General features: G+C 37.4%; 1 protein-coding gene across 3 annotated transcripts in view; it reads left to right on the top strand.

Annotated features, from left to right (window-relative positions):
• LOC149224819 (putative carboxylesterase Os04g0669500) overlaps window positions 1-27,176 on the top strand; it is a 378,827-nt gene that overhangs the window by 286,553 nt on the left and 65,098 nt on the right. For 2 of the 3 annotated variants that reach the window (XM_089386291.1, XM_089386289.1), the window contains exons 5-6: window positions 14,458-14,565; window positions 14,686-15,036. In XM_089386291.1, the coding sequence (XP_089242417.1) occupies window positions 14,458-14,565; window positions 14,686-14,778 (201 nt within the window). In that variant the 3' untranslated portion in view covers window positions 14,779-15,036. Of the gene's footprint in view, window positions 1-14,457; window positions 14,566-14,685; window positions 15,037-27,176 lie in introns of those variants that run through there. The other variant, XM_089386290.1, reaches the window with a different exon arrangement.

Raw genomic sequence — 27,176 nt, 5'->3', positions numbered from 1 at the left:
AACGGATGTGGCATCTTTCAAGGTGTCCTGAAGCCACTTGGGCTTCCTCTTCCCTGAGCGCACTTCTCCCACCGAAGAATGAAACTCCTCCTCCTCATCATCATTAGGAGCCTGAAATCCTGACTGTCTGTCTGCTGTCCTCCTGCCTGCACCTGAACCTGTAGAAGCTGAGGTACTGTGTGAACTGTCCATCAATGGACTCCCTAGTGAACTGCTCTGCATGCTGCCCGGAGCACCACCCCTCTGGCTCGGCGAGCCACTGCTCACTGACGGACCTGACATCCTCATAGATGTACCTCCGGATCCTCCTGATCCCTGCCCACTGGATCCTAGCGACTGACTCAACTGCTGCTGAGGGTCTAGCTGATCCAGATACTCTAACTCCCGTGACCTCCTAAAGGCCCTGTCCTCCTCGAACTTCACATCCCGTCTGACAACAACTCTCCTCTGTGCAGGAATGTCAATCCGAAAGGCCTTTGAGGTCTCGCTGTAGCCCACAAAGATACCTTTCTCTGCGGTGGGCTCTAGTTTGGTCCTCTTCTCCTTGGGTATATAGGAGTATGTAATGCATCCAAAGATATGAAGATGACCAATATCAGGCTTCTTCCCAGAGAAAGCCTCCTCCGGAGTCATGTGCCCCAAGGCACGATGCGGACTCTTGTTCTGCAAGTAAACAACTGTGTTGCAGGCCTCTGCCCACAAGAAGAATGGCAACCCCTGATCATGTAGCATGGCTTTGGCAGCCCCTATGATGGATCTGTTCTTCCTCTCCGCAACCCCGTTCTCCTGGGGGTTGTAAGGAACAGTGAACTCCCTCCTAATGCCTGCCTCCGCACAATAGTCAACAAACTCTCCAAGGGTGTACTCTCCTCCATTGTCCGACCTCAAGGACTTGATTTTTTGCCCTGTCTGAGTCTCCACAAGAGCTCTGAACTCCTGAAACCGCTTGAAGACCTCACTCTTGGTCTTCAAAAAATAAATCCAGGTCCTCCTGGAGTGATCATCAATGAATAAAACATAGTACACATATCCACTCAAGGAAACATGAGACATCCGACCGCTCACATCGGAATGAATCAAATCAAGTATCCCCGTCGCTCTGCTGTCACTGCTGGGAAAAGGGGATTTGGCAAATTTGCCCATCGCACAACCTCTGCAAGTATCAAAGTGATCAGTACTGAAATCTGGCACACCTGTAGTGATCTCCCGCAATGTCCTCAAGGCTCCATGATACATATGTCCCATCCTGCGGTGCCAAATCTCACACAGCACAGAACTGCTAGCTCTGCTGTCGGTACTACTGCTCAATGCCAAAAGGGGCTGGAATGCAAACTTTTACACCTTTGCATGGTGTACACCTATCACTCTAGCTGAATCAGCAGGAGTGCCCCTGGGATACATCAACACCTGTCCTCCCCTGAACAGAACCTCATATCCTCTGTCCTCCAAAGCTGAGACGGATATGAGGTTCTTCCTCATCCCTGGCACATAAAGAACCTCTGACACCTTCAAGGGAGGTTTGGACTCCCTCTGAAATGTCACTGTCCCCACCCCGACTGCTCTAACAACTCTGTCATCACCGAGTACTACCTCAATATCAGTGCCACTCTCTGAAAGCTCTGAGAAGTACTCACGAACTCCTGTCATATGACATGAAGCCCCACTGTCGACATACCAGATACCTGAAGATGCTCCGCTAATTGAGGGAAAAGCATGCTCCCTCTGAACCTGTGTGGCAGGTGATCCTGCACTAGAGGACTCACACGTAGTGAACGCAAACTCTCGGTCAAAACGACAAGCAATCAATCTCTGCTGAAGCTGCCACGTCCTGGTTCTTCCCCTTCTTCTTCTTCTTCTCCGGACACACAACTGCATAGTGTCCCATCTTTTGAAAATTCCAACACTTCACCTCGGAATAGTCCTTCTGTGTGTTCCCCTGTTTACATTTACCTTTGCCTTTGCCCCCACCACTGCTTGTGGAAGCCTGCTTCTTCCCTTTGCCTTTCTTGCCTCCTGCCACCAGTGCTACATCCTCATCCTGCTCAACTGGCTTGGCTGCCCCAAGCTGACCTTTCCTGATCTCTGTCTGAATGCAATCATCCCAAAACCTCTCCCATGTGGGAAGGGTCTCACATGCACAAACCCCATCAGCAAAGTTCAACCATGAACGGGGGAGGCCATTCACTGCAATCCGCACCAACTCAGTGGGTGGAATGGCCTCTCCAATCGCTGCCAACTCATCTCTCACATTAGTAATCTTTGTGAGATATCCAGCTGCACTATCATTACCCATCTTAATGTTCTTCAGCTTCTCCTTCAGGACCATCTTCCGGTTCTCATTGGTACTCTGGTAGAGATTGGACAATGTTGTCCACATCTCATGGGCATTTCTCTTTCCTCTCGCATGAGGAATGCAATGGTCTTTGATTCCATCTAGAATCAGCCTCTTATCCTTGTTGTTCTTTTTATTATAAGCTGTCAACTGAGTAGCATCAGTAGGCACAACAACAGGGTTCTGTGTGGTATGCACCATGATATCCCAGACTTCTGTCTCCTCAAAGATACTCTGCATTCTCTCCTTCCAAACGCTGTAATTTATATGTCCATCCAGCCTATCCTCCACCCTCAATCCCAATGACATCCTGCTGTCCTAAAACTGAAAAATAACACTGCTGTAGTAAAGATAAAACTGCTGTTTATGAAAAAATCAGCTTGCTGGAATTTTCTGAGTGAAAAATCAGCAACTGTAATTTTTCCTTTTGCTGTCCCATACTGCCCTTTAGCACTCAAGCTCTGATACCATGTAGAAATTTCTATTTTCCCACCCCGGTTTTCAGTTTCTCCTTATTTCTCCCATATAGTTAAATGCCCTTTCCCATAACCATACATTTAACAAGCTGAAAAAAATAAATTTGCTGAAAACACAAATTCTGGAAATTTTACAGAATGCTGGAAATTGCAGAAATAAAAAATCAGCAGTAATAAACAGCCATTAAAACACATTTAAACACTGAGATTTTTGGTCAATGTGACCCTGGAAAAATCCCCTACAACTCTTTGGGAAAACCAGTTTGAGAGCTCTTCTTTATTTCTGAAAATTTCCTTTACAGTGAGAAATTTTCAGCAAAAAATCAGCAAGCAAATTTACAACTTATCTCTTTTCCCATGCTTCACAGCAAACTGGAAATTACAGCAAACAGGACAGCAATAAATGCTGTACGATCTCCTCGATTTTCGTGCCCAATTTCAGCATTAAATGCTGATGTATGGCCCTCGTTTTGCGTGCAGAAAAACCAGCAAACTGCTCCTCGATTTTTATGCAAACCTCTCCTCGAAAATCGTGCCAAAATCTGCCTTTCACTGTGTGCTGAATCAACTGTACAAATCTGCTCAACTGCTGCCTTGGAATGTGTGCCAAGCTACTGTCTCCTTCTCCTCCCTGCTCAGAAATCTCTCTTGCTCTCTTGCTCTCCTTCTCCCAATCTGCTCATGAAAGAATTGAATCGAATGTGATCTTTTCCTCCCTTAATATAATTCCAAATGACTTTTGGGTGACCCAAGTGACTTTTGGGTGATCTCTAAATCCAATGGCTGAAATAGATTTAGATCAATGGCTGAGATTAAATGCTCATTTAAATCTCACTTTTTATTTTTTAATTCACCCCACTTTAATAAAGACCCACTTAGTCATTTATTTCCAAAGTGACTTTTCCTTTCTAATTTTTCATTGACTTTATAAAAGTCACTTTAAAATTAGACTTAGTAACTATATCACTTAAAGTCACTTTTAAATTAGATTTAACTTTATAAAATTATAAAGTCACTTTAGGAGAAAAATTAAATTCTTTTGAACACTTTTCCCTAGGCCAAAGATCAAAGCCTAAGGGAACCACCTGTCCTCCGGTACCAAATTTCAACAAAGACAAGCCATGAGACTTGTGGTTCAGGCTTCCACTATTGAAAGGAAGTTAGGAATCTTCTCTAGTTTTGAGAGGGAGCAAAAAGGACTCTCCTTGAATAGGACCAAGGATCTATTCTCTAATAAAAAGGGAGAATAGGGATCCCCTCTCTAGTTGAGAGGGAGTGATGTTGGAAATAATATGTGTATTCTCTTCTTCAGGGGATGGAGAGAGAATGGCAGAGGATTGGATAAGCATTTGTGGTTTCCTTGAGGATAAAGCATCCAAGAAAAGAATTGTATCGACACTCTTGAAGGATGGGACAGGTATCCAAGATAGGAGTGGTCGAAGAAAAAAAATATTCTTTGAGGACTCAAGATTGGAGATCCGAGATGAGAATCGTCCTAAAAGGACATACTTTGTGAATATCCGACTGGGGCATGTGCCTTGTAGAGGTAGTGCGGTATCACACGTAAAGCCTCCCAACATAATGCTCTCGAATAAAGTTGAGCTTGTCTAGTTAGGCCTTAGGGACAACGCTGGTCATAATAATGATGATAATAGTTTGGCTTATCTATCCAACTCTTCTTATGAGAACTCTTCAAATTGAGAATGATGTTGTACTAAGTGTACAATTATGAATACCTTCCTAGTGAAGAGAGAGTGTTGAAAATGTAACTAGTTTCAATCTTCATAATTGTTGTTGTACTCATTTCAATATGTATCCTATGTCACAAACAAGAGAAGAAAAGAAAAGTTGTTATTATTAAAGCATTTGTTTCATGCTCTGTATTAATGGTCTTCTAGGTAAAAGCATGTTCTTCATGGTTATAGGGTTTGTTAGGTCTTAGGATTTATTGTCATGAGTCAAAGGAGTCAACATCATGTTTATAAGACCCTGCCAGGAAAAATGTAATTGTAAAAAGAACTATTTTTGAGTCTAGAAAGCCCTGGAAACTCCAGAAGTACAAATCAGCCTAAAGGAGGGAATTCGACCCCTTGGAAAGGACATATAAAGGAGCAGTTCGACCTCATTTAGGACACACTCATCCACAAGTTTAATCACACAAGAGAAAGTTCGATCTTTCACTGGGAAGCAAGACAAGAGAGTGAAGGTCTGGGAGGCAAGAAGAATCCAAGAAGGAAGCAAAAATATTTGTTTTGGGTTCTATCTCTCTCACACGTGCGAAATTCTAGGGTTTCTGGTGCTGCAGAAGAAGGTTGAAGTTGCAGGTCTGAGTTGCAGTAGGATGAAGTGCAGTATCTTGTAGCTGGAAGGAAGAATACCTTACCTTGACCTCGTTGACCTTGGGAGGAGTTGTCTTGCTCTAGGAAGGTCTCAGGAGGAGTTTGGATTAGGGTTTCCATAGAAGGTTTAAGGCTGAAATTGTGGGATCAAAGTTGTAGAACAAGTTGTAGTATTGAAGCTAGAAGGTTGAAGTTGTCGGTTAAAAAAGTTGGTTGGTGTAGAATCAAGAAAAGACTTGAAGAAGGGATGACTTGGTACTTGGAGAAGGACTTGGTTTGGGTTTGGGTCTTTATATCTCAATTGAAGTAGATTCTATAAGAAGAGAAGAGTTTTATGGGTTTTCCCCTTGGAGGGGTTTTTCCCTGGCGGAGAGCTTAATTTCTGTGTCCTTTGTTGTTTTCGTTTTTGTTCTTGATATTTGTTTGATGAAAAGATCTAACTAAAAAACTTAAATAAGATTAATAAAGCTCACAAGCAAATATTAAGGTTAAGGAAAATTGAAATCAATAAGCTACAATCTTGAATTTTCCAACATAAATGACAATAACTAACAACTAATTAGAAAACATAATGTCATTTTGGGGCTTATAATGCATAAACAACATGGAATTGTGTTGAGTTGAAGCATCCTTAATCTAGAGAATATTGGACTGCATTCCTAGTGCTTGATACACTACGAGCTTCAAACCTTGTTCTTCTTTATTATGTTGTATTCAATCAGGAGTATCAAATATCATATTAGTTAATCTACACAAACTTCCTTGGTAGAGCAAAAGCGCATTAATTTTTTTATTTTATTTTAAAATCCATGTAGTGCATATTGCTACAAAAGAGATATGTCCCTGTTAGTTCAGAAATTTTATACAAGTTTCGTCATATCAAACTTTGATTTATTAACCTCCTTGATTAACTTATTATTTCACAATAGTTGGCTATCGGGTGAAATGGTTACAAATAATTTGATCTTGTCTTTCTCAAATTCAAGGAATCAAATACAAATACAATATTTTTTAAGGCATATTTCCTTTCTCTAAACATTAGAGAAATTTTGAGGCCTTAAATGGGCCTCCTAAGGTATATTATAAAATAAAGAAATAATAAAATAAGATTAGATTATTTCATCAAGTTTTGGAGGGAAAAAATAAATAAATTATTTTTTCATCTCGTATTTTCAACTTATCTCCCTACGATTTTCCTCAAATTTCGAGTGGGAGCATTCATTGGATGTGGAATTTAACCTGGCATCCAAGGAGTACCTATGTTGCATGCTTCTGATGGACCCTACTACATGAAAAATGTGAAATACATGAAAAAACGTGATTGCATATTGCATACTTCCGATGGACCCTACTACATGAAAAATGTGAAATACATGAAAAAAACATGATTACACGAAAAATGTGAAATACATGAAAAAACGTGATTGCAAACACATGATTGCAATTGCGTTTTTTCATGTATTTCACATTTTTCGTGTAGTAGGGTCCATTGGAAGTATGCAACATGGGTAAGTCTTGGATGCAAAGTTAAATTCGACATCCAACGAGTGTTTCCGCTCGAAATTTGAGGAAAATCGTAAGGAGATAAGTGTAAAATACAAGTTGATAAAGTAGTTTTAAAGTTTTTTTTTTTTAATTTTATCTTTTTACTATTTTACTACGAAAATGATGAATCATCGCCCATGGTTGACATCATTATATTGAATCTTATTGTGTCTTATAAAGTCGACTTTTGTTTACATTTTTGTTTTAAGATCCATTTTTTACCTCAAAATTTTTTTAATGGCTATCATACTTATTTTGTAATCAGAGTTTTCTAAAGCAAAGCGATATCCATTTGTCTTTGCATTTGAATTTTTTTTATCTTTTTAGAGGATCTTGAATTGACAAATGATTAAATGAGTTTTTATCCACACTGCCTGTGAATAAATCAAAATGAACTTTTATACACAATGGTTCGTTTTTTTTCCTCATTCAAATATTTCTCAACCTTCGTGTGTTGTTAGTATTATTGCTCATATATAATTTGAGTTTGGCTTTGGGCACTTGTACACTTTATCTTGTCAACCATGGGTTCGTAGTCACTTTCAAGGCACCATGCACTGTTTGTGTTGGATATAGGATTTCTATTGACTGTTTAGGGAAAGTAGTCCCTTGAAGAGAGGGTTTAATTCTAACTCAACAACGTATTTATAAAGTTGAAAATAGTAAAGGTTTCAATGAATCTCTACTCTATTTGTTGGAAAATAGCATATTAAAGAAATAACTAAAAATAGTACTAGGATAGTGTTGATCTCAAATGAAGTCTATGGCTACTTGAAAAATTGATGCATATGCATACTTTATAAGACAATCTTGCTTTGTAACATACTCAAATCAACTGGTTACCATCAAAGAAACTAACACTAATCTCCAATAGAGTCAACAAACACAATCACTAAATTAGAAGATCATACAACATGTATAAAGATAAATGCTCATAAAAGCATAAATACACATCATAGTTCTAAAAATTGGAACTAGGTTTTAAATCGACCACCTATCTAATCAAGATTCGAACCAGAAGTGGATCAAACTGGATTCAAAAAACTGGAATTGAAAAAAATACATAAAATAATTAATATTTTATGAAAGGATTATTTCTAAGATTACAAAACATGATTCCAAACCATTAGAGACAAAATATGCAAAGTCAACTCATCTATTTATCATGTAAGGGTGCATATATCAAAATGGCACCAAGTGCACTACATATCATCAACAAAATACATAAGCAATGAGGCTCTAAATGTCCTTTAGAGCCCAAAAACAATGCTACTCTCAAGCTACTAGGCCACTAGCCTACTACAAATCACTAATCAAAATGATCACTCATCAAACTGATCACCACTACTACACATGGGATAATCACCAAGCTACATAGACATCATTTGGCTCAGAGTCTGAGGACTCCTCAAACTCCTCTCTAGCCTTAGTAGCAATACTAACAATAGCAAGAACAACACTAGGCCTAGAGAACTAGAAGCACAAGTTTTTTGAGCTGCATGACTACTGCTTCCCTCATCATGTGCCATGTTTGGTCTTCGTGGTTTGCTTCCTTCAACTCCTAGTTCGACCACTAGATCTGAATTGCGATCAACACCCCCCAACTCCATGGAATCAATATCAAAATGAGGATCAAACTCAGATTTCTACATTAACTTGATTGCTTGATAAAAACTCATCAAGTTTCCCTATACTTAGTGAGTGCTACACAACTAGTGAGTCTTGGTGAGGATGGTCAACTCAACCAACACTAGGTTAAGCTGAGTTGACTTGCCAAGTTCTGGCAAGTTTTGGTGAGTCTTCTAACTATGAAACATATTTGTTAGAACATGCATAAACACATCAAACATAAATAGTACAACCAATCAGTGTGGAAAAAGTCACCAAAAAGTTGCGATTGAATCGACAAAGTCCGATTTTTTGGAGTAGCTGATTTAATCGGCCGACTTTTTGGCGATTTTTTCCCTGTTGAAAAAGTCAGGATTAAATTCGGATCCAATCCAAAAAGTCATGGAGCCCGCCTAGGCCGCGGATAAGTGAGGGAAAAGGAAAAAAAAACTCATTTTTCACTCTTCTTGCTGCCATTCGTCCCTGTGGAGAGGAGGTGTTTTCCATTGCCCAAGAGGAGATTTGCTAGTTTTGTGGTGTGGATTTGGAGATTTGTCCACTACTCAACATGAGAGATTCAAGGTGCCGATTTGCTGCTGCCAGGTATGTATTTTAATTTCTCTCTTAGTCTTTGTTACATAAATGGCTTCTTAAATCTTTCTATTAGTTTGTTTTTAGCTTATTTTTTCTTAGAAATTTGAATCAAAACATTGTTTAGAATCTAGATTGAATCAAAACTTCAACTTTCAACTTTCAAGAATCAAATGACAAAAATTCAAACCCTTGTTTAGTGAATCTGAGTGTGTTCAAGTGAGTGAGAAGAGGCATTTAAAATTTAAAACCAACAATTACATTTGTGTTTGGTTCTTATGTGATGGACAATTTTTTTTTTTTTTTCAATTTTTGTTGTGCCCAGGTTCAAATTCAAGTTCAAAGTTTCAAACAAAATTCCAAGGCTTTTGGACCCTATGTGGGAATATGGTGAACTTGATACTATACCCAAATATGGGGGGGTCAATAGAATGTATTTGACTTGCAAGTTGTGTGGCAAGCATATGTCAAGGGGTGTCAACAAAGTAAATTCCATTTGTGCAAATTTCGGGGCAAAATATAGAACTTTGCCCAAATCCATCTCCAGAAATCATCAGACAGGCCTTTAAATCGTTGATGGATAAAGAGGAGGGAAAAGACACCAAGGAAGCAATAAAAAGACAACTTGTAGGGGCCTCAAGAGTGGGGGGAAATGAGAGTGGTTCTTCAGCATCACCTTTGCCACCCACATGTCCCAACCCCTCAGCTTTCTCATCTTTTTTTGTTCCTAGAACCACACCTAGTGCACAACTTGGCATCAAATCAACACTTGAAAAAAAGGAAAAGGCAGAAGCTGGCAGGTTGGTCAATAAGTGTCTTCTATGGAGTGATGTTCCTTTCAACATTGCCAAGACAAACCCATTCTACCAACCTATGTTTGATGTTGTTGTTGTCATTGGCCTAGGGTACAAGCCCCTACCTTTGCAGAGTTGAGAGGGCCTTTTCTTCAAGATGAAAAGGATGATTGCACGATTGGAGGAGTTTAGGGCATCATGGGAACACACTGGATGCACAGTCATTTCAGATGGTTGGACTGACCCAAAAGTGTAGGACCCTTCTTAACTTCTTGGTTAGTTTTCCCAAGGGGACAATTTTTATGAAATTTGTTGATGCATCTGCACACATTAAAGATGCATGTTTATTATGTGAGTTTTTGGACATCTTCATTCAGGAAGTAGGTCCACAAAATGTTGTCCAAGTCATAACGGACAATACTACAAATTATGTTGCTATTGGCAGGTTGCTTATGGAGAGGTATCCTAACTTGTTTTGGACACCTTGTGCTACTGATTGTATTGACTTGATGTTGGAGGATATAGGTAAGATTCCTCTTGTGAGGGATATTGTTGAATCATCTAGGAGCATAACAAAATTTATATATAATCATGCATCTGTGCTTAGCTTGATGAGAAGATTCACCAATAACAAAGAGTTGGTGCGTCCTGCCATTACACGATCTGCCACTACTTTTATATCTCTTCAGTCTCTATCGAATTCTATGCGGGATGTGAAGAGCATGTTTATTTCACAAGATTGATGTGCTTTATCTATTAGCCGCAAACTAGAGGGAGAGGGCATATGCAGACTAGTTTCATATGATCAAAGCTTTTGGGCAGGAGTAGAGGAGGTGTGTGCCATTTCAGAACCTTTGGTAAGGGTTCTTCGGTTGGTTGATGGAGAAAAGCCTGCAGTGGGCTACTTGTATGAGGCCATGGATAGGGCCAAAGAAGCCATTCGTGCTTATTATGAAGATAAGGGAGACGAGGGGTTACAGAAACAACAGGTCATATGGAGAGTGATTGATGAGCGATGGAACAATACCCTCCATCGCTCCATTCATGCTACAAGTATCTACCTCAACCCTGCATTTTCATACTCCTATGGTTTCAAATTTGATGCCGAGGTGATGGATGGATTCCTCACTTGTGTTGAGAGGATGGTGGCATTTAAGCAAGAACATGAAGATATTTCTAAAGAAATGGAGATATATAGGATGGCAGGTGGCACATTTGGTTTTACCATGGCTATTAAGAATAGGACGACCAAAATGGCTGGTAAGCTTCAGTTTGTTTCAAGCTAAGTTTCACGAAACGCTGAAACATTTCGTAGTTTCCGAAATGGTTACGTTTAGAAATGTTACCTCCCAAAAATGGAAACATCGGTTGAAACATCATATATATATATATATATATATATATATATATATATATATATATAGTGAATAACACATTATCTTGCAAGAAAAAAAGAGAATACGACATATAGATGACAATTTAGAAGAAAAACGAAGTCCATATTAACTCTCATAGATGATTACATGATGGTTGAGTTTCGACGGAGTTTCGGAGTTTCGAGTATGGGTACGACCCGAGACGCTAGGTTCCTAGAAGTTTCGTGCAACATAGGTTTCAACTTTCAACTTTCAAATTTCATAATTCATTGTCTCTTCATAATTTGCTTCAAGTTTAGAATTTCAATGTTTTAACCTTTTTTATATGCTTCTCATTTTTCTTTTAACTTGTAGATGCTTGGTGGACAAGCTATGGTGGCAGTGTACCCCATCTCCAAAATCTTGCCATTCGAGTGCTCAACGAAAACCTCTAGACTTTAACGACTTTTTCAATTTCTGGACCCTTGCCGATTTAATCCCGACTTCGACTTTTTCCACATTGCAACCAATAGATTGTAATAGAAAGAATAAGAATCAAATGATAGAATACTTCCTAGATTTTGTTAGAACTTATTCGTCTTGTGGAGTACAAATAATGCGGGTAAAGGTAAAACTATTGCCATAATTAATGTTTCCCCTTCTATAGGCACAACTTACCTATTTATTTATAAATAATTCAGTAATTGCATCAATATGACATGTATAAACCTCATTGTTTCTAATCATCAAGAGTATGTGTAACATTTTGATGAGGGTTCAACATATTGTTGTTCCATTGAGTGTTCTCGGCTTGCCTATTTATCAGTATATACTAAATACATGCCCCTCTTTATCAATAAGTAAGCTCATAAGCTGGAGCACCATAACAATATCTTTCTCACTACACTGTTAATTATCAATCAGATTTGTCCCCTGGGAACAAGGTTGCTTGGAAGTGGGAGAGGGGAGCGACAATTTTCAGAAGTTTCTGGGTCGAGAGTGAATCGGGAGTGAATTTTGTATTATATATTTTTATGTATTTTGATGCATGTCTCAACAAAAGCATGTAGAGTGATGAATTAGTTATAGAAAACATAAAAACATGGATTAAACCATATAACATCAATCATAGTAGTTATAATCTTCATCAACCACACATCCACAAATTACAAGTTCTCATTTATATAGCATGTAAGGGTGCACATAACCAAAATAGCATCGAGTGCAATCTATCTCTGAACTAAAAATACATCAACAAATAGGCTCTAGATGGCTTCTAACATCCAAAAAAATCATACTACAACAAACACCTACATATCATCAAAATCATTGCCTATCTTGGGATCTTTGTCATTAATATCACCCTCTAATCATTAACATAAGATGAAAAAACGTAGCATGTAAAGTCAAGATTTTGTTGGAGTGATAGGTACATTTTTAGTAGGGTCATGATAGAGAATTTCAACAACTAATGTCACTAACATCAACATACGTAGAGGGCTTGACGCTCTTGATTAAATACGAGTTCCATACCCTAGTACATGACAAAATCCGATGGAAATATTGCAATCATCTCAATCCTGGAATCCTGAAAAATTGATAAGTCAGCTGGGTTTTGAGTGAGATCTAATACTTTCTCCATATGAAATCCAATAAGGTCTGAACCACGCTCAAACATCCCGAGTTATTTCATGGTAATGTTAAAAATTGAAGTAAAACGATGAAAATGAAAGAGAAAGGAGAATGTCACATAATTTAACATTACCATGAATTACATATCAATAATAGGGCCATAGGCTTGAATATTAGGCTGCCCCACTAAAAAATTCTTGTTTCTTTGAATAAGAATTGCCTTTGGAACATCTTTACAAATTTTTTTTCCGAAGAAAAGCTAGGGAGCAATCTTTTTTTATTTATTTATTTTTTTTTTCTTTTTTGCAGTAGCACGCTCCCAAAAATTGCTCCCAAATGGGAGCGATGGGGGAGTGTATTTCATGGTCGCTCATTGAGCACTTCCGTTTGGATCGTGCTTCGTGAGTGGCAGCCAGGGGGGTGTGGATCCCCGCAGCATAGCCTAGGAATTGATCCCAAGCAGTGTGAGTGGACAATTTAGACTTGCAATCCCTCTAACCAACAACAAGTCTTTTGCTTTAGAACCAGTGCATGCTCATTCCAAGGGGGCCGGTTTTTTATGGACCTGGCTGGTTAGGACGGGTTAGGTACCAAACTGGTCCTTGCTTTGGATTTATTGCTCCGGTTAGCAGGCAAGAGGGTCTGACCGGCCAATTTGGCTGATTTCTGGTTCAACCTGGCCAGTTTTTAAAACTATGATACACATATATCTAGCTATGTAATGGCAGTTGGGTACCTGTGGAGTGGGCCCTGATCCCCTAGGACCAAACAGCCTATTCAGTGAATCAAAAACAAGCTACAACACTGTTCAAATCAGCAAAACTCATTTGTATTATAAATCAGATAGGAAAATGTCTATAGCTCTGTCAAGAGTATTCTCTTCTCAAAAATATTCTCCTCCTTAGAGGCGTTCTCGTTAAATTGAATATATACAAAACGAATTGCAGCAAGAAATAGCATATTGAGAATACATAAACAACTCAAACTGTAATTAAATCCTATGGAAATGATCCCCTGCTTTTACACCACGTTGGCCACTAGAGAGAAGCTCTGATTCGCTGCCAAACTGTTCCAGGTTGCTACTCAAATCCTCTTGCACTCTTGGAGGGGATTTCAACCACGTTTCTGCTAGAACTCGAACCATTGAAGGCTCCTCGTGGGTTAATCTGAAAATGGGAAACAAAACGACCTGGAACTGATGCTCGAGATACCTGGATATGGTCTAGGAGGTTTGGTTTCTATCCAAATTTAACTGGAGATATTCCCGGAGGTGGTTCAAGGATTTGTATTTCGCGTGCTCTTTCATTGATCCGTTGCCAAGACAGGAGAATGCAGGGGTTCCATTTATTCAAGCCATCTAAGATGCTATATAATTCACACCTCGAATACAACATCAGGAAATCATATATATATATACACCAATATAACTCTCAATCACTATTATGAATAAGAAAATATTGAGGACAATCAATAGTAATTAACAAGTCAATTATTAATTAGTCAACCATTTTATACTCATTAAGGTTTTTAATCAAAGAGGAAAATGGGGATTTGTCGGCGTTAGAATTGTACCTATGCAATGCCCTTCAACTAGAAAGAGAAAACTCACTTGAAAAGAAAATCTTTTAAATATCATGATTAGTTTGTCTTCATTAGGTAAAGACACCCTCTTTTATTTTATTTGATGATTTATAGTAGTAAACGTTGCAACTATTGATTTTCTAATTGCATTATTAGAGGTGATGTGGTTATTCATAGATTTATGACTCATGTTGTTAATTACAGACACCAGTGGCATGGTTCCATGGAATGAGTGACGATGTAGTGGACTTTAGTGCTGCCCAAGCTGGACCTCCATTGCTTGAACGGGCCGGTATTAGTTGTGAGTTTAAGGTATAATAACATATGATTTTGTCAGTATCGACCTGTACATTCATTAATCCAAATAAATTGGTTGTGTAAATGCTAGTGAAACATTTGAACTTATTATGATTTCACATTTTTATTGAACAGGCCTACCCTGGTCTGGACCATTCAATAAGTCCAGAGGAATTGACCTCTCTGGAATCTTGGATCAAGGCTCGATTACAATCTTCTCTTGATTGATTTTCTATGCATGGTAACTAGCTTAAATCCATATTCAATTTCAGTTTGGTCGATACTCAAAATTGCTAGTTTCAATAACTTTTTCCCAAGTTTTACGATCTAGCTTTTTATCCTTTTAAGTTTATTTGATAGCTTAAATAACGGGTATTCTTTGACCTGTTGAATTTAAACAAGAAGCGTAACACTTTATTGTTTACATGCATTAGGTGTAATTTCATTTGCATAATTTAGTATAAAATGCTTTGTGATTTCCACCTAGCTGATTTGTTGTTTAGAGATTAGTGTGTTAATACATAAATTCTTCAATGTTGTATCTTGTGAAAGTAAGGAAAAACTACTTGATGATGCTATTTGTTGTATACATCAAGCTTATCGTAATTCTAGTAAATGAATAAAACTCATTAAATTGGTTAGTTTTTATAAAAAATGGTGGACAATCTCATCGCTTCTGTACTGTAACTGCACAATTTGCTTTTATCTTATGTCCAGTTAGTCCATAATTTGAACCCTCTACCTTAATATGCCTTGGGGAATTTTCATATGCTGTTATTTGTAATGGACCCACGTGGCTACTTTAATTGAGAGTCAACAGAGTTGGGTACAAATTTTGGTTTGCAGTGGAATTTCATCATATATTTTGGTCTCTAAGTGGGGATACAAAAAAACGTGCTTCCTCCACATATATATAAATTTGATGGTTTGTCATGTTCGAGTTATTCTTCTTCAAGAAGCACTGGTGCTTTTTCAGAAAATAAATTTATTTGGAGTATTTTCTTTTAGTTCTTCTAAAGATGTGTTGGTTCTTTCTTGTTATTTATTGCAACACCTCTAGTGCATTATGGTTTTTTGTCGATACTTTATTGTTGATACTTTATTGTCGATACTTTATTGTTGATACTTATCGGTTTATGGTTTGTCCTCATTATTCCTTTGATCACTATCTTTTTGACAATTGTGTTCTTGATGATTCACTGAGTTTAATTTCTTTAATGATAATTGAAAAGTTAGAATGCATTGGAGTTCATGTTTTGATAGAATATTATTGTGTTATTTAGAAAGCTATGTTTATGTAGAATTGTTTCCTAGCACCTACATTGACTTGGGTCACATGATTGGAGCAGTCTAGATGAATATTAATATTAATTAAGTTGGGAAAATCATGCCGAAGGGAAGGGACTCTTTCTCAATGAGAATGGCTTGCTTAGTCCTAGTACCTAGTAAGTTGGGAAGGGGATTACTCCCTAAGTTAAGCTAGGATAAAAAGCGTAAGAGGGATGAGTTTATTTCACTTTTTCCCATTTTGTGACACTTGTATTTTTGCTCCTAAACCTAATTTTGCCCCAAGTGTATTCAGGTAGGGGCAGTGTTGCACAAAGCGCCCCCGCCCCCAAGGATCCAAACCAAGAATCACATCTTGTATGGATCCGTGAGGGATCCGTCGTCGGATCAACGGTTCTGAATTTCGGAACTGCGGATCGGGCCGGCGAAGATAGTTCTCGGAAATTCAGAACCATGTTGGCCCAATGCACGGTTTCGGATTTTCGAACAGTGGATCCAACGACGGATCCTCCCTAGATCCGCGGCCAATCAGGCATTGATCTGAAGGGAGACAAGCGGTTCCACATGGTTCTAAATATTTTTTTATTTTTTCTTTGACTTAAGTTGTGTTGGGGCTTCTCGGACACTCCCAAGGTGCTCCTTTGATGCTCCTTAGATGTTTCCTAGATGCTCCCTCATGGTAATGTTAAATTCTTAAAGTAAAAGTGACATTCTCCTTTATTTTTCATTTTCATCATTTTACTTAAATTTTTAACATTGCCATGAAATGACTCAAGATGTTTGAGAGTGGTTCCAGCCTCATCAGACCTCATATGGAGAAAATAGAATTTCTTATCCTATTCAAAATTTAGCAAGACTTTATAGTTTTCGGGAATTCAAGATCAATGGGATTGTGGCATTTCATTAGATTATATCATGTATGATGGTATGTGATTAGCATTTAATCAAGAGCACTAAGCCCTATATGTACCCTAGTGTTGGCGGTGTTAATTGTTGAACTCCTTTGTCATGCCCTTAGCAAAAAATTACCTTTCAATCAAGTCAAAATCATCGATCAAGCATGTTAAGCTTTTTCTACCATATTTAAGGATTGGGTTAGGTAGTTTGATCAAAATTGGGCAGTGTTGACTAATATCCCTAGATAATCGAGGTAGAGGCAAGGGCTAGACAAGAGGAGAAGAATCTAGATTCTAGATGGTTGATGCTCGAATAATTAATTATTAATGTTCAATGGATGCCATATCTGTATTGATTTATGTACAAATATGCATGCTTCCATATCTTCTACCACTAATTTGGTATTTTGGATGTTTTTTTTAATATAAATGCAATACACACACACACACACACATATACATGCTTTTGAGACGCTTCGCTTCCTAGATTTTTGGGAAATGGCGCTTCCGTGTCCCTACTTCCAAAAAAACGTCTTCGCTTCGTGAAAAATTGGGTAGGGGTAGTGAAAAGGCCAAGACACTTTCTTGGGAGGACGTTGTTACCTTGTGAGAGATTGAAAAACTAGATGCTTGCTTTATGTGAGGGTGTTGGATTTGTGTGTATTTGTGGAAGTTTAGCAGCAGATAGGTGCTTTTGTATAGGCTAGGTGTCAAGCATGCAGGAGTCATCCCAAGTCTCACTTAGAAAATGTACTTAATTAGCCTCAATTAATTAAGTTGTTTTTTATATTTCCTAAGTCTAACTTAAGAAAAACACATTAATTAAAGTCAATTAAATAATGTCGGCTATTGAGCTATGAAAGTCGGGAAATGTAAGTTAATTACATTAGTAACTTAGACTTAATTTCAATTGTTGATCTTAAGTGAGGTGAGATCTAACCTCAGCCATCAATCACTTTGGAGTTTAGGGTTAGTGGTTTAACTCAATTATAGAATTACAAAAGACAACGTAAGGAGAGAAGAAGGCACAATTTTGGGAAAAACATCTCTCAGTGAGTGTGGAATACAATGATTGTTAAAATCCAGGCTGGGGTGAAGAGGAAAATGAGCAACAATAAGAGAGAAGAACAACTAGCAACTGAAGACAAATTTGACCATACTTTTCAGTGGAGACTGAGTGAGTTTTCAGGCAACAAAATTGCAAAGGTAGAGGAAACGAATAGGGCATGACTTGAGGCTACCCAGGGTGAGTTTTGGAGGTCTTGCGTCTACCCAACATTTTTACAACAGTGTGTAGGTGTGATTTTCTGCAACTTTGGTTTTTTTTAGTTGAGTTCAACCAAGTTTAATTGCTGCAAATTCCATATTTTCTCTGTTGGTCATTTTCTTAGTTAGGGAGCCCTCACTATTCTAATAAATAAAGTTGAAGTTCAGTTGGAGGGTAAATTTCTATGGGTGATAATTATTTCCAGTGTTTGGTCCTGTTGATTTTTTTTGAGTTAAAATACTAGTGTACTTCTTATTTAGCAGATTCATATTTAAATTTAATGGGTTAATAATCTACTTGGTATATTAAATCAGATATGTAATTAGAATTTTAAATTGGTATCAAATCTTTATACTCTGAAGAGGAAATGAAAATTCTCATAGTTTTTAGATACAAAATCCCAACAATAAATTTTCTTTAGTAATTTTATGATTTGAAGATGGTAGCAACCAATTTGAGGTTTGAGGAAAAGTTGGAGGTTGCCTTTACTTCATCCCTTGGAAGGTAAGGGTTACATTACTCTTAAAGTAGAATGGATTGTGGCATTTTGCAAATACCACACTAACCCCACCAATCGATCTAGCAATGTTGGTCGTCCATCAACAAAATGATGCAAAGGCCATGAGGACCATATAGATGTGGTGAAGGATCAGTTGATTCCTCATCTATTTGAGAAGACATCAATAAGGGAAATGTTGTGGGTTTGATAAATATTTTGTAAAGCAGTGATGCGAACATGAAGATGGTGTCGAGGGATAAATTTAGAACCATCAAGATAACCAAATCAAATACAATGACCATCTATCTCACTATGGTCACTCAGAACGTGATTGATTGGAAATAGTTAGGGAGATTATGTTAGATGAAGAGATGGTGAGGATGGCCTTGAATGGTTTCACCAAGCCCTGGGCCCCATTCATCAAGGGCATCTTTGCATGGGAAACACTTCCCAAGTTTGATAGGTTATGGGATGATTTCATCTAGGAGGAGATTTAGGAGGAATCTTTAGTCGACTAGCAGAAGGGTGAAGATGAGAACTTGGCTCCTACTAGTCAAGCATAGAAGGGAAAATGTGTTGAAAAGTGGTAGCTACGATCGATATTTTCATTGGAAAATCAAAGAAGAAATTATAAATTTATATGTTGAGCAAGTCAACGCCATTTGCACAAGTCGGCCCCACTCATTGAATGGGTTTGACCCCAAGGTCAAACCATCCTAGCACTCATATAAATTGGTGTTCATTTGACCTCATTTGTCATCCCTCCATCTCATCCATTCGATCTGAAACTAGCAGTTTTGTTCACAGTTTCGAGGAGAAGAAGGAGAGGATTCATTACGCGTTGACCAGGTATTTGAATTTTGTTTGACCAACATTGACTTAGAACTATCTATTGTTGTTTGATTGAGTTCTTGACTAATCTTGGAGGTCGAGTTTACTGTGATTTGTTGACTGGGTTTGATCGAAGACAATTCTGGGTTGTTGATTGAGAGTTGACCAGGTCAACTATGGCATCTTGACTAGGCTATTGCAGGTCAAATTTCAGCCTTTTGACTAGTTGCCTCAGGTTGAAATTGGACCCCTCTATTGCAGAATTTGACTTGGACCATTGTTGACTATTTCTCTCTCATTTGACTAATTTGACTTGGCATTTATTGGGTTAGACACTGGTATTTTTGACTAGAATATTCTGATGTACATTTTGATGAATTGAACTCTCTCTCACAAGGAAAGATTGATGGGTTTTCCCGTTGTGGGTTTTTCCTTGGTCATTGACCCAATTTCTGGTGCTCCTTGTCTCACTGTTTTACTGTGATCTCTATTTCTCTATTGAACAAATTAATGGTTGGAATTTTTCATGTATAATTACGTAATGATTGGAATGCACTAAAGAAGTCTATTTGTATCATTGGAAGTAGTTATTAATTTAAAAAAATGTACTAATCTTGATTGCACTAAAAAATCAACATGGAATCAAAGCTATGGTGAAGAAAAGAGCATTGAGATCACCTTTTTGAGGAAGCCCTAAATAGGCCTAAGTACGAAAAAGTGCTAATTTGCAAAAAGAACAAAAAGCGTGTTTGTAGAAGGCTGAAATCCTATACCATAATTTGTAAGAAGATCGAGGGCTAAGATCATTCATTGCATCAAGGTTGTTGACCATGTCAAGATTAAGGAAAATTCTTGTTTGTTGTGGAAAGTGTCAATTGCAAGCTCTCTACATTCGTGGAAGGTGACCAATTCCGAAGCTTATAATCTCTATGAGAAGTCTGAAATTAGCTTGTGGAAGTCTGGACCTCTTTGAGAAGGTAACAAGTTCAAGATCCTTCATCTTTGTGAAATAGACAAGTTTGAGCCTCTTCTCTCTGTGAAACAAGGTTCGAAAGTGATCAAGTATGAGCCTATTATATCTATGAAACAGTGATCCCTATGGAAATGAGCAAGGATTTGAAGTCTGAGCCTTGCAAGTGTTAATATTTGAGCCCATTCTGAGTCTATTATGTGGTGAAGATCGACCTTTTTGGGACAAGTGAAGAAGGCCTAAATTCAGACCTAAGTCAAGATTTTGATTGAGTTTATGGAAAATGAAAAGATAGCCTGTGGAAATCTTGTGAAAAGATGACTTGATACCTGTTGTCCTTAATGATTCTTGCTAAGCTGAAGATTCTTAGGGATGTATTGGTAAGGATTAATGCTAGATTCATGATAGCTATTAAACTTAACAAATTCGTAGTTAAGGGTGATGCTCAGAAGCATGACATTACAAACTTGATCTTTCAAAATTATGTCATATTATCTCTTATCTATTAAAGGCAGAAGAGTTTTGCAAGGTCCCTTGAATTATCACTTAACTTGAAAGTCATCCCTGTACAAGCTCTTAAATAAATCACATGTTACAATGATCAATGTTAGGAATTGCAATGAAACACCTTGAAGAAAATATCCAAAATATGTTCTCTGCTTGAAGAAATTCGAGCAAGCCATTCTTTGTGAATTCTGGAATTTGGACTTATGGCTACTGTTAGCACTCCGTAAATTTCTCCAGACTGAGGAGAGAAATCCCAGAGGTAACCACAAACCTCTTTTGGACTAAAATCTAGCCCTTCTGGTCTAGAGAGGGTTCTCTCTGTAAGGTCTTTCAATCAATTAAACAACTGAGTTTTTCAGATTTTAGGCTAGCTCTTAAGCACAAGAGAAATGAATTTGTTTTGTGTTATTAAAAGTTTAATGACAAAGTGATAGAGACATGCATTGGGCATCCTTGTTTAAAAAATCTCAGTGATTAGAATGGGATAGTGAGAAGTTCTTTACTAAGGGCAAGATAGCCAACACTTTGGATCTTTAAAATCATTTGTAGTATATGGTGGAGGAAAACAATATTACAACCCACTAAGCATAAAGCATCTAGGGATGAATTTTATACTCGGTTTCAAATTAAAGCATGAAGATTATTTGAGAGGAAAAAAAAGCACCTGTCTTAGATGAAATCTGCTTTAATTAACCTCTTTCAAATAATAAAGATAATCGATTTATGAATAACTGAAAGAAATGGAGTATGAGTAACTGAAAGCAAAAGGACATATAAGAACAGAGGAGAACACATCACCAACATATGTTGACACATGAATCCGTGAAAGAAATAACTCTGGTCTTCTTCATTAATCACTGAAAAAGATCATAACATACACTAAATTTTGTCCCTTGTATTTGTCGATCCATCCTTTCTTCATAGTTTTTGGTGGTCTTAAATACATTTTCAACACAACAAGCACATATGACCAGATACATTGCATCACTTATCCACTGAATGGATCAAATCAAACTAACTTAACAACATCATGTTTTTTTAACAAGAAAAACTAAACAAAGCTAACATAAAAACTGCAATTTATATCCTTAAAAAAACACAAAGTAGTTTATCTTATCTCCTAGCTAATGGCCTATCCATTCATTTTATCTTTATCACTAGGATGACAATAGCAAGGTCGAAATTTGATGAGTTGGAGTAGGACCCATCTGATGTCTCAAATCTTTCAAAAATTCGAATTCACAAATCGAATTTCAAAAAACTTCATAATTTTGGCAGCAATAAATTGTAAAAATGGGTCTCCAAGTAACACCTGTAACTCCCAAACAGCAGCAACTGTGTAAAATCTGAGATAGGTTTTTGTAGATGATTTTGTTGTGAAGAAAAACCTCTCCTAGTTTCTTCAAAGTCTTCCTCAACTCCTCATAAAATCCTCTACAAAATAATGACTAAAACATGCAATTTGCACAGTCCGAAAAATATGCTTTGAAGATGTATTCGAATCTCCCAATCCATGAAACTTGTGCAAAAACTGGAAGAGGTCATTTTTTTCTGGCCCGTCCTTGAGAAAAACCTCTTTCAGTTTCCCAAAATTCGCCTCCATGTGATCAGATACTGTTCTACAAAAGGATGACTAAAATAGAGTATTTGTGCAACACTGGGCAGCGAACAGTCTAAGTAGCACTCGATGCTCTATGTGGTTGCACAACTCCTCTGACAAAATGGATCAAATGGTTGGGCTTGGAATGGTTGTGTGATGGTGTAGAACTCTTAAAGTAGTTTCTCCTACTCTTGCAAACCTCCTAAATGGTTGATACCCCCTTGTGCAGCGGTTGCGTAATGACCATGACTCCCATTAACTTGAAACTCCTTCCTGCTTTTGGTCAACCCTTGATGACAAAAACTTGACAATGACATATATTGACCTTTGAGACTATGATAGCAGCAGTGGTCATAGGCTCAACTTATTCAAAAACTAAAAATTAAAGGACATAGAAAATACATTTGACGATGAAAACTATTGACCCTAACATTGGCTCCAATGGGGATGGCAGCCTCCTAGTGAGGTGCCAAGAACAAAAACACAAACTAGTAGCCTATTCAGACCATTGGGCAATGGAGTCAAACACTAAAAACTGAAAATATGACTGACAGACTGAAAACTTAACTATTGATTGACTGAAATTACTTATGGCAGCAGATCACTGGAATCTCAAGGCCTTCTCCTTGGGCTTCAAATTCCAATGATAACTGCCCACACTTGCTAAAGATATATAGGCACTCATGTGAAATGATCCCACCAATGTCGCCAATCAAGCAAATGGCTACTTGACTGCTTTCCGCTTTCATTCTGTTCAGACGAAAAGAAAAATCCGAGAGATGACCCAACAACATGAAATATGAACCCAGATTCAAAATTTGTCCATTTTGAGAAGCTAAATCCACTTACTAATTTCAAGAATATTGCACATTTCTGATTCTTTGATTTTTGCAACATAAATGCAAAATAATATCAAAAATCATGAATATGTCCTTGTTGATGAACACAAGGAAAAATGGAAGCTCCATTTATAACAAATGGTTGTCCATGTTCTATATAGTCATCTTTAAGATCATCCTCAAAAATATCAGCAGACGGATCATTTTGACTTCCAAGGGAGTGAAGAGAAACAAGTTTTTGCACATGGTCCTCCTGCATATGTAAGAAGCTACCAACAAGGACTAATTCACTGCCTAAATTTTCCATGCAAACAATTTCAGAAATTTGATTTTCGTAGACCTTTTCACGAGAGAAAAATTCAGTAGAGGAATGACATGAAGGAAATTTTGAAACACAGTTTTCATCCCTGTTTTGGTGACATGAAAGCTGAAAATCTGGCTGCAAATCATCATTAAAATCATGAGATGTAACATGGCTTTCATCATGCAAATCTGATTGGTCTTCAGTCATGGAAGAAAACACTATTTGTTTGAAATGTTCTTGTGTATCAAGGCTGCTAAACTCTACTAGTTCTTCCTCCTGATCACTTGAAAACTAACAAGATTGCTGCAAATTTCCTTCAAATTCAGAAGGCAAACCATAACTTTCTACATCATGATGTTGATCTATTTCATTTTCAGGCAAGAGAGAAGTTACCATTTTTTCTTCGTGATGAAAAGGGTTCTCATGAAGGGCCTCTAAAATTTCCTCATCCATGAACTCATTATCCTCTTTCAAGCTTTCCAAAATTTCAATGAAACTATCAAAATGTCCACAACAATTTTGAACCAACAATAAGGATGGATAATATTCTTTAAAATTTTCAAAGAATATTGTATGAAAATGCTTTAAAGAACATAAACTAGCAATTGGTAATTGTTCATACCATGACCTTGCCTTTCCTTCCAGAGTAGCCATGAACATCTTCATGAGACAATCTTCATGACGTTTAACTTTAAGCCTTCATGAATGCATATGAAATTTGATAAAGATGTAAAGCAACACCATCACCCTTCTCATATTTAAACTTTGGAAAATATGATTGCCAATCTATACAAGGCATACAATTTGGAAAACCAGGTATATGAGCATGTTTCATAGGCGCCTACCTCGCAGTTGAATTCATCTTGAAAACGTGGAGACATCAATGAAACTCGAAAATCTGGGTTCTGCTTGATTGGAGTCGCCAAGTGAAAGGTTCAACCTTCTGATATCCAAATGTTGTTCACCATCAAAAATTAGACTTTATCCTTGTCGTTCACACCTAGGGAAAAATGTGACCTTTCGCTCCCTGGCAGCGACGCCACTATGTTAGCACTTCGTAAATCCCTTTAGGCTGAGGAAAGGGATACACAGGTAACCACAAGACCACTTTGGATTAGAAACTGGTCCTTTCTAGTCGGAGGGGGCTCCCTTGCTATACAAATTTGATGATAAACACACTAAAGCTCATAGAGACCAGATCTGGAAAAGATGATATAAAACTTAATGAAATGGTTGAGAGTTCCGGGAAAAGACTACTGAGGTATGAAGCTAGTGACATAATCTTAATATCAAGGCATGCACGAGTCTTTAGAAAAACAGAGGCAAGGTGGGCATATGTTCCAAGCTAATAGGAGTTGAAGTATCATTAGAGAACTTTTGAGGTCTAAAATGGGCCTCCTAAGAAAAATGTACAACCAAAATAAACTTTATAAGCACCAATAAGATTCAAGATGATGATGTCAACCTTGGGGGATGATTTACCATTTTTGGGGTAAAAAAGTAAAAAAAATAATAAAATAATAAAACTATTTTTTCAACTTATCTCCCTAAGGTTTTACTCAAATTTCAAGTGGGAGTACTCATTGGATGCAAAATTTAATTCCTCATCCAAAGAGTGCCCATGTTGCATACTTTCGATGGACCTTGCTACACGAAAAATGAGAAATACATGAAAAAACATGATTGCAATCATGTTTTTTCATGTATTTCTCATTTTTCGTGTAGCAAGGTCCATCGAAAGTATGCAACATGGGTACTCCTTGGATGAGGAATCAAATTCTACATCCAACGAGTGTTCCCGCTCAAAATTTGAGTAAACCCATAGGAAGATAAGTTGAAAAAGTAGTTTTTTCTTTTTTCCCTCTAAAATTTGTTGATGTAATCTAATATTATTTTATTATCTCCAATATTATTTTATAATTTCCTTAGGAGGCCCTTTTTAGAACTCAAAATTCGCCTAATGAGTGGGGAATGGAAAGAGATGCAATCATAACTAATCACAAGCAACAGAGCATATTATAATGAAATTTGCAGCATAAGCTAATGACCAAATACTAGAAGAACTATGACAAAGCAATGAAGAATTCCATCATGTATGATTCCACAACTACCCTAAGCATCTCAAAATGAATTCAAGATAAAAGCTTCAAAAATGGATATTTAGATAACATAAGGAAAACAAATTTGAAAGCAATATACCACAAGAATCTATGAGATCAAAGACGCCAACTTCCACAACACATATGCATAGTCCTCTTTTCCCAAAATCGAACCCATTCTTCATATTTCTTTTAGATTAAATACAAGTTTCAGAATATGATCATAGGATAAGATGTAAAGCGACATCATATGAATATTGTTTTCCTCCACCATATACTACAACCGATTTTAAAGATCCAATGCGTTGGCTATCTTTCCCTTATTAAAGTACTTCTCACTATCCCATTTTAATCCCTGAGATTTTCTAAATAAGGATGCCCAATGCATGTATCTGTCACTTTGTCATTAAACTTTTAGAAACATAAAACAAATTCATTTCTCTTGTGCTTAAGAGCTAACCTAAAATATGAAAAACTCAGTTGTTTAATTGACTGAAAGACCCTATAGAGAGAGCCCTCTCTAGACAAGAAGGGCTAGATTCTGGTCCAAAGAGGTTTGTGGTTACCTTTGGGATTTCTCTCCTCAACCTGAAGAAATTTACGGAGTGCTAACATAGTGGCAGCATTGCCGGAGAGTGAAAGGTCACATTTTTCCCTAGGTGTGAATGACAAGGATAAAGTCTAATTGTTGATGGTGAACAACAGTTGGATATTAGAACGCTGAACCTTTCACTTGGCAACTCCAATCAAGCAGAACCTAGATTTTCAAGTTTCATTGGTGTCTCCACGTTTTCAAGAAGAATTCAGCTGCGAGGTATGCCCTTATGAATTGTGCTCATATACCTGGTTTTCCAAATTGCATGCCTTGTATAGATTGGCAATCATATTTTCCAAAGTTCAAAGATGAGAAGGGTGATGATGTTGCTTTACATCTTAGGAATTGCAATGGAACACCCTAAAGAAAATATCCAAAATATGTTCTATGCTTGAAGAAATTCGGGCAAATCATTCTTTGTGAATTCTGGATTCTGGACTTATAGCTACATTATGCATCATCTAAGGAGATAGATAGGTTGATCTACAATGAATATGATCTACATTGAAGGTATGTGATTGCAATCTCTAAATTTGCTACATATGTTTTTCTTTATTAAGCACCAATAAGATTCAAGATGATGATGTCAACCGTGGGGGATGATTTACCATTTTTGGGGTAAAAAAAGTAAAAAAATAATAAAACTATTTTTTCAATTTATTTCCCTAAGGTTTTACTCAAATTTCAAGTGGGAGTACTCATTGGATGCAAAATTTAATTCCTCATCTAAGGAGTACCCATGTTGCATACTTTTGATGGACCTTGCTACATGAAAAATGAGAAATACATGAAAAAATGTGATTGCAATCATGTTTTTCATGTATTTTTCATTTTTCGTGTAGCAAGGTCCATTGAAAGTATGCAACATGGGCACTCCTTGGATGAGGAATCAAATTCTACATCCAACGAGTGTTCCCGCTCAAAATTTGAGT

This window comes from Pinus tabuliformis, chromosome Q, assembly GCF_031772625.1.
Source record: "Pinus tabuliformis cultivar Carrire ecotype Pingquan chromosome Q, CPIR1, whole genome shotgun sequence".
In the NCBI taxonomy this organism is placed as follows: domain Eukaryota; kingdom Viridiplantae; phylum Streptophyta; class Pinopsida; order Pinales; family Pinaceae; genus Pinus; species Pinus tabuliformis.
This window is presented reverse-complemented; position numbering and strand designations above follow the sequence as displayed.